Source organism: Macaca fascicularis, chromosome 16 (assembly GCF_037993035.2).
Source record: "Macaca fascicularis isolate 582-1 chromosome 16, T2T-MFA8v1.1".
NCBI lineage: Eukaryota > Metazoa > Chordata > Mammalia > Primates > Cercopithecidae > Macaca > Macaca fascicularis.
Genome location: NC_088390.1, coordinates 88,852,348 through 88,870,853, shown reverse-complemented (window position 1 = coordinate 88,870,853; position 18,506 = coordinate 88,852,348). Strand labels below are relative to the sequence as shown.

Genomic DNA, 18,506 nt, shown 5'->3' with positions numbered 1-18,506 from the left:
GTCTCGGCTCACTGCAAGCTCCGCCTCCTAGGTTCAAGCAATTCTCCTGCCTCAGCCTCCCGAGTAGCTGGGATTACAGGCACCCACCACCACACCTGGCTAATTTTGTATTTTTACTTAAAAAAATTTTTTTTTGAGATGGAGTCTCGCTTTGTCGCCCAGGCTGGAGTGCAGTGGCTTGATCTCCGCTCACTGCAAGCTCCGCCTCCCAGGTTCCCGCCATTCTCCTGCCTCAGCCTCCTCAGTAGCTGGGACTACGGCGTCCCCCACCACGCCCGGCTAATTTTTTGTATTTTTAGTAGAGACGGGGTTTCACTGTGTTAGCCAGGATGGTCTTGATCTCCTGACCTCGTGATCCGCCTGCCTCAGCCTCCCAAAGTGCTGGGATTACAGGTGCACGGCACCACGCCTGGCCTAATTTTGTATTTTTAGTAGACACGGAGTTTCACCACGTTAGCGAGGCTGATCTCGAACTCCTGACCTCAGGTGATCCACCTGCCTCGGCCTCCCAAAGTGCTGGGATCACAGGTGTGAGCCACCGCGCCCGGCCTGTTTGTTTATTTATTTAGAGCTGGAGTCTGGCTCTGTCACCCAGGCTGGAGTGCAGTGGCGTGATCTCAGCTCACTGCAACCTCCACCTCCCGGGTTGAAACGATTCTTGTGCCTCAGCCTCCTGAGTAGCTGGGATTACAGGCGCCCGCCATCACACCCAGCTGATTTTTGTATTTGTAGTAGAGGTGGGGTTTCACCACATTGGCCAAACTGGTCTCAAACACCTGACCTCAGATGATCCACCCAACTTGGTCTCCCAAAGTGCTGGGATTACGTGAGCCACCACACCCAGCCTATATTTTAAAATGGTTAGAATGGTAAAACTTATGTGCATTTTACACACTCCGATTTCCTTCAAACAAAAGGAAACTTCTGGAGCTAAAATGTTTAGCTTGGGCTCCCCGTGAGCCACAGCCCTGCAGAGCCTCCCAGCGCCGTGGGCACCAACCCTGGTCCTTTCAGCTCCGCACCCTGCCCAGGCCCTGACTGAGCTGGAGTCCAGTGAGTGGACGGAGGGGCGAGGGTGGGGACTCACTGGGCTGGAGGGGGCACGTCTCCGGCACCGCCTGGGGACCACCTTTTCCAGTGGGTGCTTTAGGGTCCAAATGCAGAACTTCCTTCCTCTCAGCAACGAAAGGGTGTCCCTCGAGTTGCACCCTGACTCGCGCTGACTGCTGGTCCTGGGGGGTGAACCTGCCCGCCACCCGCAGGCCTCTGCCAACCCAGCTGCCCCGGGTGGTCTCATCGGACACGAGGGCGCCTCCCTCGGGCTCTGCAGGCTGTCCCGTGCCAGGCCGTCCATCCACCCAGGGAAGATGCTGGACGGGGCTCCCCGAGGGGAACCAGCCTGGCTCTAGGCCTCAGTGCCTGGACGATTTTCCTATTTAAAAGGACAAGCCATGACAGGGGAGAGTGTCCTGCACAGAGCTGGGGTGATGGCACCCACCTCGTCACACCCGACGTGCAGCCATCGGGCGCCTGGGTGCAGCTCCAGGACCTGGTCGATCATGGCGCCCACCAGTGCCAGGGACTCTGCCTCGTGGGGGTTCAGGGTGCAGGGGAAGGGGCCCACCTCCCGCAGGTGGGCGAAGGCCGCATGCTTCAGCACGAACTGTGGAGACACAGGAGCTCACGTTGGGGGCGGAGGACTGGGCTCATCTCCTTCTGCCCACCTGGGGCTTCTGTTTCAAATCTACGGATAATGCAAAAACATTAGGCCAGGCACAGAGGCTCAGTCCCGTAATCCCAGCACCTTGGGAGGCTGAGGTGGGCAGAATGTTTGAACTCAGGCATTGAGACCAGCCTGGACAACATGGTGAAACCCCATGGAGTCTCACTCTGTCGCCTAGGCTGGCACAATCTTGGCTTACTGCAACCTCTGCCTCCCAGGTTCAAGTGATCCTCCCGCCTCAGCCTTCCCAGTAGCTGGGATTACAGGCATGTGCCACCACGCCCAGCTAATTTTTGTATTTTTAGTAGAGATGGCATTTCGCTATGTTGGCCAGGCTGGTCTTGAACTTCTGACCACAAGTGATTCACCTGCCTTGGCCTCCCAAAGTGCTGGGATTACAGGTGTGAACCACCGCACCCAGCCTAATTTTTTTTTTTTTTTTGAGACGGAGTCTCGCGCTGTGTCACCCAGGCTGGAGTGCAGTGGCGCGATCTCGGCTCACTGCAAGCTCCACCTCCCAGGTTCATGCCATTCTCCTGCCTCAGCCTCCGAGTAGCTGGGACTACAGGCGCCCGCCACCGCGCCCGGCTAGTTTTTTGTATTTTTAGTAGAGACGGGGTTTCACCATGTTAGCCAGGATGGTCTCGATCTCCTGACCTCGTGATCCACCCGCCTCGGCCTCCCAAAGTGCTGGGATTACAGGCTTGAGCTACCGCGCCCGGCCCTTTTTTTTTTTTTTTAAGATGGAGTCTGGCTCTGTCGCCCAGGCTAGAGTACAGTGGCTCAATCTTGGCTCACTGCAAGCTCTGCCTCCTGGGTTCACGCCATTCTCCTGCCTCAGCCTCCCAAGTAGCTGGGACTACAGGTGCCCGCCACCACACCCGGCTAATTTTTGTATTTTTTTTAGTAGAGACGGGGTTTCACCATGTTAGCCAGGATGGTCTCGATCTCCTGACCTTGTGATCCACCCACCTTGGCCTCCCAAAGTGTTGGGATTACAGGCGCGAGCCACTGTGCCCGGCCATAAATTTTTTAAAAACAAAATCAGTTTAAGAAAAAAAAAAGTGGCTGGGTGTGGTGGCACCTGCCTGTGGTTCGAGCTACTTGGGCGGCTGAGGCGGGAAGATCACTGGAGCCTAGGAAGTTGAGGCTGTAGTAAGCCATGATCACGCCACTGCACTCCAGCCTGGGTGACAGAGTGAGACCCTGTCTCTGAAAAGAAAAAAGAGAAAAACGTTTATGTAGGAAATACCACTTTGCGTAAGAACAGAGACTCTGTGGCCTCGGCCTATGGTTGCTCACTGCCCCCTTCCCCCTCAGTGTGGAAACCACAGCTTTGCTGCCAGAGGGGCAGACTTAACTTGAGGTTGGGTAAAAACCCACCCCTTTTGGGGGCACAGTCAGTAGAAGTAGCAACTGGAGGCCGGGCGCGGTGGCTCAAGCCTGTAATCCCAGCACTTTGGGAGGCCGAGACGGGCGGATCATGAGGTCAGGAGATCAAGACCATCCTGGCTAACACGGTGAAACCCCGTCTCTACTAAAAAATGCAAAAAAACTAGCCGGGCGAGGTGGCGGCGCCTGTAGTCCCAGCTACTCGGGAGGCTGAGGCAGGAGAATGGCGTGAACCCGGGAGGCGGAGCTTGCAGTGAGCTGAGATCCGGCCACTGCACTCCAGCCTGGGCAACAGAGCAAGACTCCGTCTCAAAAAAAAAAAAGAAGTAGCAACTGGAGAAAAGACCGTGTCTTCCGCCTGCCAGAGGGTCAGTCCCTGCTGGGGAGAGCCAAGACTGGCTGGAGATTTAACGGGTGACACTGGAAACACAAAGCCAGATGGTGCTGCACACTGTCCTCAGGCCTGGCTGACGGGGGCCACACACACGTGCAGGGACCTGTGAGGGCCAGGTGGGAACTGTGCGAACCTGGGGGTGCACCCCCCATCGTCCACACACAGCCCTGTGGCAAGGGGAGGAGGCCTGTGGGCTCAAGGTGTGGGAGCACAACCTCTGCCCAAACCCTCGGCTGACGACCAGCTATGAAGACAGAGGGGTGACCCTAGGAAGCCAGGATAAAACGTAAAAATAAGAACCAAAAAAATCTCAGCACAGACATCAGCGAGCACACACGGCCGGGGGCAGGTGCTGCAGGTTAAATGCAGACTACTTGCTAGAAAACAACAAAACGACCATCACCAGCCACTGGGGAAAGGAGTAAACATTCAGCTTTGCTATAATGTTTTCACTGAAATGTTCAGTTCTCAACCAAAAATTTTGAGATGTGCGAATAAACTGGAAAGTAGAATCCAGTTCACAGACTCTGACTCTCAGTGGGCCCACATATAGAATTTATCAAATATTTCAAGAAAACTACTATGAATATATTCTAAGAATGAAAGGAGGCTGGGTGTGGTGGCTCACGCCTGTAATCCCAGCACTTTGGGAGGCCGAGGCGGGCAGATCACTTGAGGTCAGGAGTTCGAGACCAGCCTGGCCAACATGGCAAAACCCCATCTCTACGAAGAAGACAAAGATTAGCCGGGTGTGGTGGCAGGCACTGTAATCCCAGCTACTTGGGAAGTGAGGCAGGAGAATTGCTTGAGTTCGGAATGTGGAGGTTGTAGTGAGCCGAGATCATGCTGTTGCACTCCACCTGGGCGACAGAGCGAAACTCTGTCTCAAGAAAAATAAAAAAATAAAAAAATTGCACTTAGGGAGGCAGAGGCAGGAAGATCACTTGAGCCCAGAAGTTTGAGACCAGCCCAGCAACATAGTGAGACCCCACTCTTCACAAAAAGGAAAATAAACAAAAAAATTAACCCAAAATGGGGCCAGGTGCAACGGCTCACACATGTAACCCTGGCACTCTGAGAGGCTGAAGTGGGGGACCTGTTTGAGGCCAGGGGTTCGAGACCAGTCTGGGCAACACGGTGGGACCTGGTATCTCCACAGAATTAAAAAACTGGCAGGGTGTGGTGGCGCACACCTGTGGTCCCTGCTGCTCAGGAGGCTGAGGTGGGAGGATTGCTTGAGCCCAGAAGTTCAGGGCTGCAGTGAGCTGTGATTGTGCCACATACTCCAGCCTGGGGGACAGAGTGAGACTGTGACTCAAGACAACTTGAATGTTCAAGGGTTCTGGAGAAAGAATAAAAATACCACACTCAACATGGATCATAGATCTAAATGAAAAATGCACACAAGTTAAACTTTAGAAGAAAATATAAGAAAAATCTCTGTGATCTGGTGATCACAACAAGTTTTCAGAAATGCCACCAAAAGCATGTAAGCTCCACACTGGGAGAAAATACCTGCAAATTCCATCAGAGGACTTGCATCTAGGACATATAAAGAACCTTAAAAACTCAAGTTGAAAAAAAATGGGTAATACACCCAAGCAGTTATTTCTGGTATACCAAGGAGGTATACTAGGCCGGGCACCGTGGCTCATGCCTGTAATCCCAGTACTTTCAGAGGCCGAGGCAGGCGGATCACCTGAGGCCAGGAGTTCGAGACCAGCTTGGCCAACATCTTGAAACCCCATCTCTAATAAAAAGACAAAAAGTTAGCCGGGTGTGGTGGGGCGCCTGTAATCTCAGGCACTCAGAAGGCTGAGGCAGGAGAATCACTTGAACTCGGGAGGCGGAGGTTGTAGTGAGCCAAGATTGCACCACTGCACTCCAGCCTGGGAAACAGAGCGAGACCCTGTCTCAAAAACTAGCACACAATGGTATACTAATAGCAAATGTACACATGGAGGGTCTTCCTCAGTAAGAAACCAACCCTTCGACACGCTGATTTTGGATATCTGGTCTCCAGAACTGAGAGAACATTTCTGTTGTCTTAAGCCACCCGGTTTGTGGCAATCAGTTCTGCCCTGACAACAGTGTCTTTTAAGGAGATGGCAGGTGTGAGTGGTCAGAGCTGTGCTGTGACTTGCTGCGGTGGGGAGAGCGGCACGGAGGGGCAGAGTGGCCCTGGGAGACCCGTTAGGAGAGTTTCATGGCGAGTTGGTGGTGGTTTAGACAGGGGTGGTGCTTGCATGACAGAGGAGGAGGAGGAGCAGCAGCAGCAGGACCAACATGGGTCAGGGCGCGGGCGGGTGGTGGTGCTGACCGCGGCTGGTCTGCTTCTGGTGTGCACACCAGAGGCTGGAGGAGGCCCCTCAGTGGAAGTGACCAGCAGGAAGCTGGGGATGAGGGTCTGTAACCCAGGAGGTCTGGAGCTGCTGAGGTGCAGACAGAAGAGGAAGAGGAAGACGAAGAGAAAGCAGGAGCAGAGATGGCACCGTCTAGAGAGAGTGGGAGGTGGGGACAGGGGCCGAGAGGAGCCTTGGGGACCGCCAGCTACAGAGAGGCAAATGCAAATAGATACCGAGGAGGCACAGTCAGTGGCAGGGGGAAGCCGGAAAGTGTGGGGCTCAGGAGAGCAGCTGGGGATACCAGAAGCTACCGAAGGGTCCAGCCAGAAAGGACTAAAACCATCCCTGGACTTAGTGACCTGGAGGACCCTGGTGGCCTTGGGAGAGACATTCTGTAGAGAGGTGGCAGGAGGCTAAGAGCACGTGCCAGGTCCTAGGGCAGAGTGTGATGGGGAGAATCAACTAGAAAGGCCGGAGGACCAAGCTGTGGGAAGGAACTTCGGTGGCATGCCCAGAACACCGGCATGTGTAAGTGAAAACAACCTTCCTTCCCGCGGTGTGTGGAAATAGAAACCAGAATGGTGTATCTGTTAGAGAAATAAATGGAACCTAAGAGCCATTAAATCAAACTGTGGTGGTTAATGTTGCATCACTTCCTGTCTGTTTGATACAGATGTGAAAAAGAATATGTGTGTGTGTGTATATATATATAAAAAATATATATATATAAAAGAATATGTGTATATATGTGTGTACATATGTGTATGTATGTGTATATATATGTGTGTGTATGTATATATAAGAACGTGTGTGTGTGTGTGTGTGTGTATATATATTTTGAGATAGAGTCTTGCTCTTGTCACCCAGGCTGGAGTGCAGTGGCGTGGTCTTGGCTCACTGCAACCTCTACCTCCCGCGTTCAAGCGATTCTCCCGCCTTAGCCTCTCAAGTAGCTGGGACTACAGGTGCCCACCACCACACCCGGGCTAATTTTTGTATTTTTAGTAGAGACGGGGTTTCGCCATGTTGGCCAGGCTGGTCTCAAACTCCTGACCTCAGGTGACCCGCCAGCCTCGGCCTCCCAAAGTGCTGGATTACTGGTGTAAGCCACCACACCTGGCCTGAAAAACCCCTTTTCTTTCCTTAATACTGTGTTTTACCTCACATAATATTCTGATGAATACAAGTTAAAAAGGAAACCACCTCCCAGCCTCCAGGACCCCCTTTCTGGCTCTTCCCTTCCATTCCTCAGGCAGATAGCCTGCCCCAACCTGCAGCTCTGGCCGAGTCAGACAGGGACTTCCTAGACCAAAGTCCTCTCTGAGTTGTGCTGAGCTGCGCTGCCTGCAACCACAGACCTGCTGCACCTACCCCTGGGCACAAGCCTGGCCCAGCCTGCAGCCCCTGGACTCCACGCCAGGCACTAGGTAACAGGTAACTTCCATTCCTGCCACTCACCTCCATGTGTCCAAATGTCTGCACCAAGGGAATCACCTCCAGCTCATTGAGTCCAGCCAGATGCAGGATTTCTTTGATTTCAGAGGGGCTAAAGAGACAAAATTCATGCAGAGAGGGTCACGTGGGGAGCACGTGATGTCCACATGCCCCCAGCCCTTCCTCGTCATGCCCCAGGGGGCTCTCCAGAAATGGTGAGGCCCTCACTCCACAAAGCTTGACAGATATCCTGGTTTCTGGAAAGGCACCTGCTCTAAAATTTGGGAAGATGATGTTCTAGCATGTCCTCAAGTAACAGTTCGCTTTTCAACCCGCGACAAGAGAATGAAGTCATCACATTTTACAAGAAACTACTCAAGGCCGGGTGCGGTGGCTCACGCCGGTAATCCCAGCACTTTGGGAGGCCGAGGTGGGCAGATCACTTGAGGTCAGGAGTTCAAGACCAGCCTGGCCAACATGGTGAAACCCCGTATCTACAAAAAATACAAAAATTAGCTGGGCCTGGTGGCATGCACCTGTAATCCCAGCTACTTGGGAGGCCGAGGCAGGAGAATCACTTGAACCCAGAAGGCAGAATTTGCGGTGAGCCGAGATCGCACCACTGCACTCCAGCCTGGGAGACAGAGCAAGACTCTGTTTTTAAAAAAAAAAAAAAAAGCTACAGAAGGAGCCACAGTCCACCCAGAGCCAGGTCAGCAGCTGCCTGAGGGCAGGCCCCCACAGGGCCCTCAATCTGAAATAATCCCTGGGGCACACGTCCTCTGCAGGAGGGTCACATCCTGGGAAGGGCTGACCGCCCCGGGTCAACCTCTTTGTTTTTCACAAATGAGCTGTCATTTATGAATTTATCTAAAAAAAAAAAGCTATTTCTAGTTTTTGTATGTGTTTGAACCATTTTAGGCTAATCCATTCTATAGATTTATGAGTTATGTCAAGTCTTTAAATATTCCTGCTTCAAGCTTCAAAGGAACCCTGGGACTTTACTTTTTCACATCAAAAGACAACACGTCTTCACTGTAGGAAGAAAACTAGAAGAGTATGAAGAAAATGCAAACGCCTGACCATCTCATCGCAGACCCACACCCTGGCTCACTGTTCCTCTCTTCTGGTCTAACCGCTGCATGGCGTGTGGGTTGTTCTGACACACGGAGCCGAAGTCCTCCCAAAACAGACGTCACATTACGTTCACCAGCCGGTAGTTTTCCTCTTCTCATTCTCACCAACACAGAGTCTTACAATTATTTATTTATCTTATTTATTATTAGTTTTTTGAGATGGAGTCTTGCTCTGTCACCCAAGCTGGAATGCAGTGGCTTGATCTTGGCTCACTGCAACCTCTGCCTCCTGAGTTCCTGCGATTCTCCTTCCTCAGCCTCCTGAGTAGCTGGGATTACAGGTGTGCACCACCACACCCAGCTATTTTTTTTTTTTTGAGATGGAATCTAGCTCTGTCGCCCAGGCGGGAGCGCAGTGCCGTGATCTCGGCTCACTGCAAGCTCCGCCTCCCGGGTTCCGGGCATTCTCCTGCCTCAGCCTCCCGAGTAGATGGGACTACAGGCGCCTGCCACCATGCCCACCATGTAATTTTTTATATTTTTAGTAGAGACGGGATTTCATCTATGTTGGCCAGGATGATCTCGATCTCCTCACCGCATGATCCGCCTGCCTTGGCATCCCAAAGTGCTGGGATTACAGGCGTGAGCCACTGCACCTGGCCACGCCTGGCTAATTTTTGTATTTTTTTGGTAGAGACAGGATTTCGCCATGTTGGTCAGGCTGGTCTCGATCCACCTGCCTCAGCCTCCCAAAGTGCTGGGATTACAGGCATGAGCCACCACGCCCGGCCCGAGTCTTACAATTTTTTTTTTTTTTTTTTTTTTTTTTGAGACGGAGTCTTGCTCTGTCGCCCAAGCTAGAGTGCAGTGGCCGGATCTCAGCTCACTGCAAGCTCCGCCGCCTGAGTTTACGCCATTCTCCTGCCTCAGCCTCCCGAGTAGATGGGACTACAGGCGCCTGTCACCTCGCCCGGCTAGTTTTTTGTATTTTTTAGTAGAGAGGGGTTTCACCGTGTTAGCCAGGATGGTCTTGATCTCCTGACCTCGTGATCCGCCCGTCTCGGCCTCCCAAAGTGCTGGGATTACAGGCTTGAGCCACCGCGCCCGGCCCTACAATTTTTTTAAAAGCCTTACCAGTTTGGTAGCCAGGATGGTGTTGCATTGTTGATTTAGTTTCTTTGATTTGAGTACTATGAGGGTTTAACATTTTCTTTCTTTCTTTCCGTTTTTTTTTTTTCTTTTTATTTGAGACAAACTCTGGCTCCATTGCCCAGACTGGAGTGCAGTGGTGCAGTATCAGCTCACTGCAGCCTCTGGCTCCCAGGTGTTAATCCAAACTGCACCATTTTGTAAGCCCCCTGCCATTTTCCAGACCCAGGCTGAAGTGAAACATTCCACAGGGCTTCGGCCTGCCCAAGATCCTGCCCAACATCCTGACCACACGGCCCAGGAACATCCCGACCACCTGACCACACGGCCCAGGAACATCCTGACCACACGGCCCAGGAACATCCCGAACACCTGACCACACGGCCGGGAACATCCCGACCACCTGACCACACGGCCCGGGAACATCCCGACCACCTGACCACACGGCCCGGGAACGTCCCGACCACCTGACCACACGGCCCGGGAACGTCCCGACCACCTGACCACACGGCCCGGGAACATCCTGACCACACGGCCCAGGAACATCCCGACCACCTGACCACACGGTCCGGGAACATCCTGACCACCTGACCACACGGCCCAAGAACATCCCGACCACCTGACCACACAGCCCGGGAACGTCCCGACCACCTGACCACACGGCCCAGGAACATCCTGACCACACGGCCCGGGAACATCCCGACCACCTGACCACACGGTCCGGGAACATCCCGACCACCTGACCACACGGCCCGGGAACATCCCGACCACCTGACCACACGGCCCGGGAACGTCCCGACCACCTGACCACACGGCCCGGGAACGTCCCGACCACCTGACCACACGGTCCGGGAACATCCTGACCACCTGACCACACGGCCCAAGAACATCCCGACCACCTGACCACACGGCCCGGGAACGTCCCGACCACCTGACCACACGGCCCAGGAACATCCTGACCACACGACCCAAGAACATCCCGACCACCTGACCACACAGCATGGGAACATCCCGAACACCTGACCACATGGCCCGGGAACATCCCGACCACCTGACCACACGGCCCGGGAACGTCCCGACCACCTGACCACACAGCCCGGGAACGTCCCGACCACCTGACCACACGGCCCAGGAACATCCTGACCACACGGCCCGGGAACATCCCGACCACCTGACCACACAGCATGGGAACATCCCGAACACCTGACCACATGGCCCAGGAACATCCTGACCACATGGCCCAGGAACATCCTGACCACATGGCCCAGGAACATCCCGACCACATGGCCCAGGAACATCCCGAACACCTGACCACACGGCCGGGAACGTCCCGACCGCACCTTGCTGGGGTGAAGGATCATCCTGACGACACGTTGTTGGGCCCCAACTGAAGGAATATCCTGATCAGATTCTGCCGGGAACAAGGACCCAACGGCCTCACCATGGGAACGTCTCTCAACATCTTCCCGGCAGCAAGCCCTGCTGCCCAGCCCCTCCCGTCCAGCCTGTAAGTGCCCACCCTGTCAGCGGCGGTGCGCTCTGGCATCAAGCTGGTCCCCCACCTCTGTAGGTTTCTGCAACATACCTGTGTTGCTGTAGAGCCGCCCTCTCTTTCTTTAACCCTCGCCTTCCCTTTAAAAAACCTAACACCAGGCTCAAGTCATCCTCCTATCTCAGCCTCCCGAGTAGCTTGGACTACAGGCCCATGCCATTATCCGTGGCTCATGTCTGTATTTTATGTAGAGATGGGGCTTCACCGTGTTGCCCAGGCTGGTCTCGAACTCCTGAGCTCAAGTGATCCACCCACCTCAGCCTCCCAAAGTGCTGGGATTACAGGCATGAGCCACCGCGCCCAGCCTAATTTTTGTATTTTATGTAGAGAGGGGGTTTCACCATGTGGGCCAGGCTGGTCTCGAACTCCTGAGCTCAAGTGATCTGACCACCTTGGCCTCCCAAAGTGCTGGGATTACAGGCATGAGCCACCGCGCCTGGCCTTAACATTTTCTTATACGCTTATTGGCTTTTTTTGTTTCTTCCTTTGGGATTGGCCAGTTAGTGTCCGTTGCACATTTGTCTTTGGGGCTGTCACTGATTTTCACAGAGACCTGTGATTTTAACGCTGAGCAGGGGCCTCCCATCTCCACCACACCTGATTTTATTGATTTTGATTTTCTCCCCTTTAATTCTTCACTTCTCTAACTCAGGGCTCAACTGTGGCCTGAAGAGCAGTCTCTCCCCATGCGGAGGCCTTCTCTAGCCTTCTCTAGCCTTCTCTAACCTTCTCTAGCCCTCTCTAGCCTTCTCTAGCCCTCTCTAGCCTTCTCTAGCCTTCTCTAACCTTCTCTAGCCCTCTCTAGCCTTCTCTAGCCCTCTCTAGCCTTCTCTAGCCTTCTCTAGCCTTCTCTAGCCCTCTCTAGCCCTCTCTAGCCCAGCCTTCTCCAGGCCTTCCCATCAACAGAGGAAACGCCTGCAGGACAGAGACAGGAAATACAGCTTTTCCCTGTAGGGGGTGCTGCTGATGCTTACTTTCCCTTTAAATGTTTCAAAATTCTCTCCAGTGACTATTTGAAATGAAACTTTGTTTTCATTTTATGATTATTTTTTACAATTAAAGAGATGAATTTAAAAAGACAAAAAAGTGGCCGAGCGGTGGCTCAAGCCTGTAATCCCAGCACTTTGGGAGGCCAAGACGTGCGGATCAAGAGGTCAGGAGATCAAGACCATCTTGGCTAACACAGTGAAACCCCGTCTCTACTAAAAAATACAAAAAAACTGGCCAGGCGAGGTGGCGGACGCCTGTAGTCCCAGCTACTCGGGAGGCTGAGGCAGGAGAAGGGCGTAAACCTGGGAGGCAGAGCTTGCAGTGCGCTGAGATCCGGCCACTGCACTCCAGCCTGGGCGATAGAGCGAGACTCCGCCTCAAAAAAAAAAAAAAAAAAAAAGAGATTCCCAAAAAAAAAAAAAAAAGACAAAAAAGTAATGTACCCACCACCGTTCATCTCCTTACTGTTCCACCTGCACCTCCAGGTTGCTGCTCCTCCCGCCCTGCAAAACCCTCCCTTCCCCGCTTTCCCGCCGCGCCCGTCCCTGCCATGGGCGGTGGTACCTGTAGGCGGTGTTACCTGTAGGCGTACTTGGCCCTCAGCAGCCTCAGAGGGCCCTCGTAGGGAAACATGTCTTCATACTCAATGAGGAGGCCGTTTGCACCTAGCGCACGGAACAGAGGAAAAATCTGGGGGGTAAACAGGGAGAGGTTAGGAAGAAGTGGCCGCTGGAGCACGATGTGGCACGTCCACAGCGGGGAGACGCTTTCCCTTTCAGTCTGTGGAGACTGTGGGAGTTGCTATTCCTATTTTTCCTGGGAACCTTAAATCCGGAATGTGTACTTTATGTTATGCCAAATGAAACTCCCCGTTCCAGTGACTATTTTGCACAGCAGGGGAGACATGCTATGAAACAGGGCTGCTACTCAACAGGTTAGCGCTGGTGGCTCAGCTTGGGAGGGATGGCTCCGGCCAGCAGGGAGCCACTGAGAAGCAGCTCTTCACGTACAGGGACCCAGCAGGGCAGCCAGGCTGAGAGGCACTGGCAAGGCATAGGGGACAGGACAGCCAGGCTGAAGGGGAATGGCAAGGCACAGGGGACAGGACAGCCAGGCTGAAGGGGAATGGCAAGGCATGGGGGACGGGGCAGGAGGAGCTGGGGCAGGGGGAGCAGGGGTCTGAAGAGTTGGGGTCAGCACCTGGGGGAGGTGGGAGGAGGTGCAGAACTCATTTGTTCCTGGGCTGTACTCATGGGGTCCCTTCCCCCTCGTTCTTCTCCCCACTTCCTTCTCTTTTTTTTTCTTTTGAGATGGAGTCTCACTCTGTCACCCAGGCTGGAGTGCAATGGCGCGATCTCGGTTCATTGCAACCTCCGCCTCCCGAGTTCAAGTGATTCTCCTGCCTCAGTCTCCCGAGTAGCTGGGATTACAGGCGCCTGCCCCGACGCCCAGCTAATGTTTGTATTTTTAGTAGAGACAGGGTTTCACCATGTTGGCCAGGCTGGTCTCGAACTCCTGACCTCAGGTGATATGCCTGCCTCAGCCTTCCAAAGTGCTGGGATTACAGGTGTGAGCTACTGTGCCCAGCCTCTTTTTTTAACAGACGGGGTCTCACTCTGTCACCCAGGCTGGAGTGTGCTGGCTTGATCATGGCTCGCTGCAGCCTCCAATTCCTGGGCTCAAGTGATCCTCCAGCGTCAGCCTTCCAAGAAGCTGGGACTACAGGTGCACGCTAGGCCTCCTGGATGACACACGTGCAGGAGAACCAAGGAGCCCCAACTGACAGTCGCGATGAACTGCTGGACACAGAAGGCCACGCAGGCCATCAGATGTTTCTAGATGTTACGGGGCTGTGACCACCTGAGGAGCCTCGGTCAGAAAAGCAGAACCATGCAGCCAACCCACAGAAACACAAGGGGTGATGAATGGGGACCTTAAGTTTGGGAGATCTGTCACGCAGCAACAGATAACGGAAACAGAGACTCTGGCTGTGTGTAAGTTGGATCTTCTTTGCCATATTCAATTGTCAGAACGCCTTTTTTTTTTTTGAGATGGAGTTTCGCTCTTGTCCCCTAGGATGGAGTGCGATGGCGCGATCTCGGCTCACTGCAACTTCCGCCTCGCGGGTTCAAGCGATTCTCCTGCCTCAGTCTCCCAAGTAGCTGGGATTACAGGCACCTGCCACCATGCCTGGCTAATTTTTGTATTTTTAGTAGAGACGGGGTTTCACCATGTTGTCCAGGCTGGTCTTGAACTCCTGACCTCAGATGATCCACCTGCCTCAGCCTTCCAAAGTGCTGGGATTACAGGCACGAGCCACCGCACCCAGCCCAAGTCAGAACGGCTTTTCATCAGCTGTGTGTAAGTTCAGCCTTCTTTGCCATATTCAATTGTCAGAATGCCTTTTCATCTCTCTGTTTGCTTTTTTCTTTTCTGTCATCTGTTTCCAAATACTGCACTTTCCATGGTGTCTACTCACTTTTACACTTCTTATAGTTTAGTCTTCATTAAAAAAATGTTTTTTCTCTAGAATTCATTTCTGAGCTCCACAGGCAATTTTTACACTTCTTTTGTCTAGTTACCACATTTCTGGGCTTGTCTCTCTTTTTTTTTAGACTGAGTCTTGCTCTATCGCCTAGGCTGGAGTGCAGTGGTGCAATCTCGGCTCACTGCAGCCTCTACCACCCAGATTCAGGTGATTCTCATGCCTCAGCCTCCCAAGTAGGTTGGATTACAGGCGCCTGCCACCACGCCTGGCTCATTTTTGTATTTTTAGTAGAGACAGGGCTTCACATGTTGGCCAGGCTGGTCTCGAATTCCTGACCTCAAGTGATCCGCTTGCCTTGGCCTCCCAAAGTGCTGGGATGACAGGCGTGAGCCACTGAGCCTGGCCTGGGCTTTTCTATTTCTGATTTATGCTGTTCTTTCACAGCTTCTGTCATCTTCTGAGCATCTTTTATCTCATTATGAAATATTATGGAACAGTGTTTCCTGCTGGGTGGGCGTGTGTGTCTGGAGCACCTTCACTGCTGCAATGCTATTCAGATCATCTTTTTTCTTTTTCTGTCGAGACAGAGTCTCACTCTTGTCACCCAGGCTGGAGCACACTGGCACAATCTCGGCTCACTGCAACCTCCACCTCCCAGGTTCAAGCGATTCTCCTGACTCAGCCTCCCGAGTAGCTGGGACTACAGGTGCCCACCACCACATGGGGCTAATTTTTTGTATTTCTAGTAGAGACAGGGTTTCACTGTGTTAGCCAGGATGGTCTTGATCTCCTGACCTTGTGATCCACCCTCCTTGGCCTCCCAAAGTGCTGGGATTACAGGCGTGAACCACTGTACCCGGCCTTCCTTTTTCTTACCTATCTTTGTATGATGTTAACACTCTTTCCTGCTTTTACTTTTTTTTTTCCTTCTTTTTTTGAGATGGTGTCTTGCTCTGTCACCTCGGTTGGAGTGCAGTGGCGCAATCTCAGCTCACTGCAACCTCTGCCTCCTGAGTTCAAGCAATTCTATTGCTTCAGACTCCCAAGTAGCTGGGACTACAGACATGTGTCACCACGCCTCGCTAATTTTTGTATTCTTAGTAGAGACGGGGTTTCTCCATGTTTCCCAGGCTGGTCACAAGCTCCTGACGTCAGGTGATCTGTCCGTCTTGGCTTCCCAAAGTGCCTGGATTACAGACATGAGCCACCATGGCCAGCCTGTTGCTCATTTTTAAGAACAGGCTCTTGTGTTTGCAATGCTGACAGGCCAGCCTCAAGGCCCCTCCTCTACTGCTGCCATGTGGTATTAGAAACTGCAGGCTCTGTGTAGCTACTTCTGCAGCATTTTTTTGACTTCCGCCTCTTCTGGACGCCTTTCCCCAGGACCTGAGCATTCCCCTTTCCCTTTGCTGTTCCTGCCCAGTTCAATGTGGATTCTTTCCCCGTTTTATCCTTAGCGGGGGGCGCTGTTCCTCTGGAAGGAAGTTTCATTACCTATTTCTGAGAGTCTTGCAGCCTCGGCCTCCCCTGCACCCTCCTTTAAGTCTCTTTGCACTCAGTCTCAGACGGGAGCCATTAAAACTCTGCCCCGCTTCTCCCTGTGGGAGACCTTTATTTACTTTTGAGGCTATTTTCTGGGTCCTCTGGTCTTAGCACCGTCGGAGTTTCCCTCTTTCCTCTGTTACCTCCTGCTTGGCCGCTAACCCCATACAGGTGTTATTCTGTCTGTGCTTTGGCCCCACCCACTTGTAGTTTGGGATCTGTGGGGACACCCTGATACCTAGTTTTGTTGAAGAGTGTCTTTGTTTTCTAGGGCTGCTGTAATAAATGACCATAAACTGGGTGGCTTGGCCAGGCACGGTGGCTCACGCCTATAACCCCAGCACTTTGGGAAGCTGAGGCGGGTGGATCATGAGGTCAGCAGTTTGAGACCACCCTGGCCAACATGGTGAAACCCCGTCTCTACTAAAAATACAAAAATTAGCCAGGCGTGGCGGGCGCCTGTAACCCCAGCTACTCCAGAGGCTGAGGCAGGAGAATTGCTTGAACCCGGGAGGTGGAGGTTGCAGTGAGCCAAGACTGCACCATTGTACTCCAGCCTGGGCAACAGAGCGAGACTCTGTCTCAAAACAAAAACAAAAACCAACTGGGTGCTTTTTGACAATAGAAATCTATTCTCTCACAGTTCTGAAGACCCTAAATCCAAAATCGAGGTGTCAGCAGACCCAGCTCTCCCTGAAGGCTGCAGAGGAGGACCCTTCCTTGCTTCTCAATAGCTTCTGGTGATCGTCAACTATCCTTGGCATCTCGGGGTTCATGGTGCATCATGACCTTCTTGGCTGCCGGCACCGTGGGGCGTCCTCCTGGGTCTTCACACTGCCTTCCCTCCGTGTGTGTCTCAGCTTCTAAATTTCCCTCTCCTCGTAAGGATGCCAATCACTGGATTAGGGTTCACCATATTCTAGTACAACTTCATCTTATTTTGATTACATCTGCAAAGATCCTATTTCCAAATAAAGTCTCATTCACAGGTCCCAGGGGTTAAGACTTGAACATATCTTTTTGAAAGACACACTTCCACCCACAAGAAAGAAGCTGTGAGTTTCTTTTGTCCTCTTGTTGTTTTTTTTTTTTTTTTTGTCATCCTGGTTGTTCCGTTTTTGTGAGAGGCTACGGGGGAAATTCAAAATCAACGCTGCTGCCACCATCTTCCTCCACCAAGAACCTTGCGGTTGTGTTCTAGGCACCGATTTCCACAGAAAACTGCTCAAAACTTTAAAGAATGAAGACAAGGCAAAAAGTGATGCTCTAGAGGTGAAAGGGAGTCCTTACCTCTGAGAGGTATGAGACCTTTGGTGGAGCTCCTTTAAGGTCTAAATGAACTAATCTCATCTTAAATGGCGTGGAACCTGACATTTCAATATTTTCTGTGAACTCCTATGGGGAAGTCTCCTCGGGGACTTCTTCCTAGTGGAGAAAATTAAGAGTTATCAACAGGGGCAGAAGCTTCTCCCTTTGCCTTTCCCCTTATACTTTCCGTTTCAGTTCTGATCCTAGCCAGTTTTGATTAACTCGGAGGAAACTCATTTTGCTAACATGAAAATGAACCAGAAGTCTTCCTCCATGTTAAGATATAGAGACCTCTGCTATGTGTGATTTGCTGCTAAAACAAAACAGCACTCAGCCTGTGGAGGAGCTGGGGTTACAGGCGCCCACCACCATGCCTGGCTAATTTTTGTATTTTTAGTAGAGACGGGGTTTCACCATGTTGGCCAGGCTGGTCTCAAACTGCTGACCTCATGATCCACCTGCCTCAGCCTCCCAAAGTGCTGGGATTACAGGCGTGAGCCACCGTGCCCGGCCAAGCCACCCAGTTTGTTTATAAGATGGTTATGATCTATTATAACACAAGTAACTGCAAAACAACTTCGTTTTAAAGACCTTGTTAAACTAGATGTACTATGCTAGTGAAAAATCGGGCAGAAGCCCCTAAACATTTTCTTATCAAGCCGCACAATATGGTGCTTCTGTAGGAAATTTATCCTAATTTTAGGTAATATTAAAACTAATTTGTATTTCTAGAGCTCAGATCAGCTTGATTATAAAGAGGAAGAAACTGCAAAACTGACTCCAGGTTGGGGAAAACTGTCTAGGATTTAAGGTAAGCTAATAATTTTTAAAAAGCCCCCAAGTGCATCAGAGCTGAGCGTAGTATTATACTGAATAAAAGCGGCATCCAAAGGATAACGAAGCAGCTGGGGAAGGGTAAAACTTATTTATTTATTTATTTTTCCTATCTACTATGAAAGCACAAAGGATTGGGTGAGAAGAGGAAAGGAAAGCTTTGCATGTGAGACAGATTCAGTTCAATAATCCAACCCCTGGTTCCGTGCAAGGGTTCGGAGGCTTCTGACCCTAAGGATTCTGTAACACAGCAGGGCAGGCCGGTGGTGCACACGGACA

At 52.1% G+C, this 18,506-nt stretch overlaps 1 protein-coding gene across 21 annotated transcripts in view; it reads right to left on the bottom strand.

The window, feature by feature from the left end:
* HEXD (hexosaminidase D) overlaps nucleotides 1–18,506 on the bottom strand; it is a 26,395-nt gene that overhangs the window by 7,310 nt on the left and 579 nt on the right. For 5 of the 21 annotated variants that reach the window (XR_012426379.1, XR_012426381.1, XR_012426380.1 and 2 more), the window contains exons 2-5: nucleotides 17,376–17,510; nucleotides 12,636–12,745; nucleotides 7,313–7,400; nucleotides 1,499–1,663 (exon numbers count right to left, since the gene is read on the bottom strand). Coding sequence is in view for 16 of the 21 variants with exons in the window: in XM_045376381.3 (XP_045232316.2) it covers nucleotides 1,499–1,663; nucleotides 7,313–7,400; nucleotides 12,636–12,745; nucleotides 17,376–17,459 (447 nt within the window). In the remaining 5 variants the exon portion in view is untranslated. Of the gene's footprint in view, nucleotides 1–1,087; nucleotides 1,745–2,811; nucleotides 2,936–7,312; nucleotides 7,401–12,635; nucleotides 12,746–17,375; nucleotides 17,511–18,506 lie in introns of all 21 variants that reach the window. The other 16 variants (XR_012426382.1, XM_074021031.1, XM_074021025.1 and 13 more) reach the window with 11 other exon arrangements.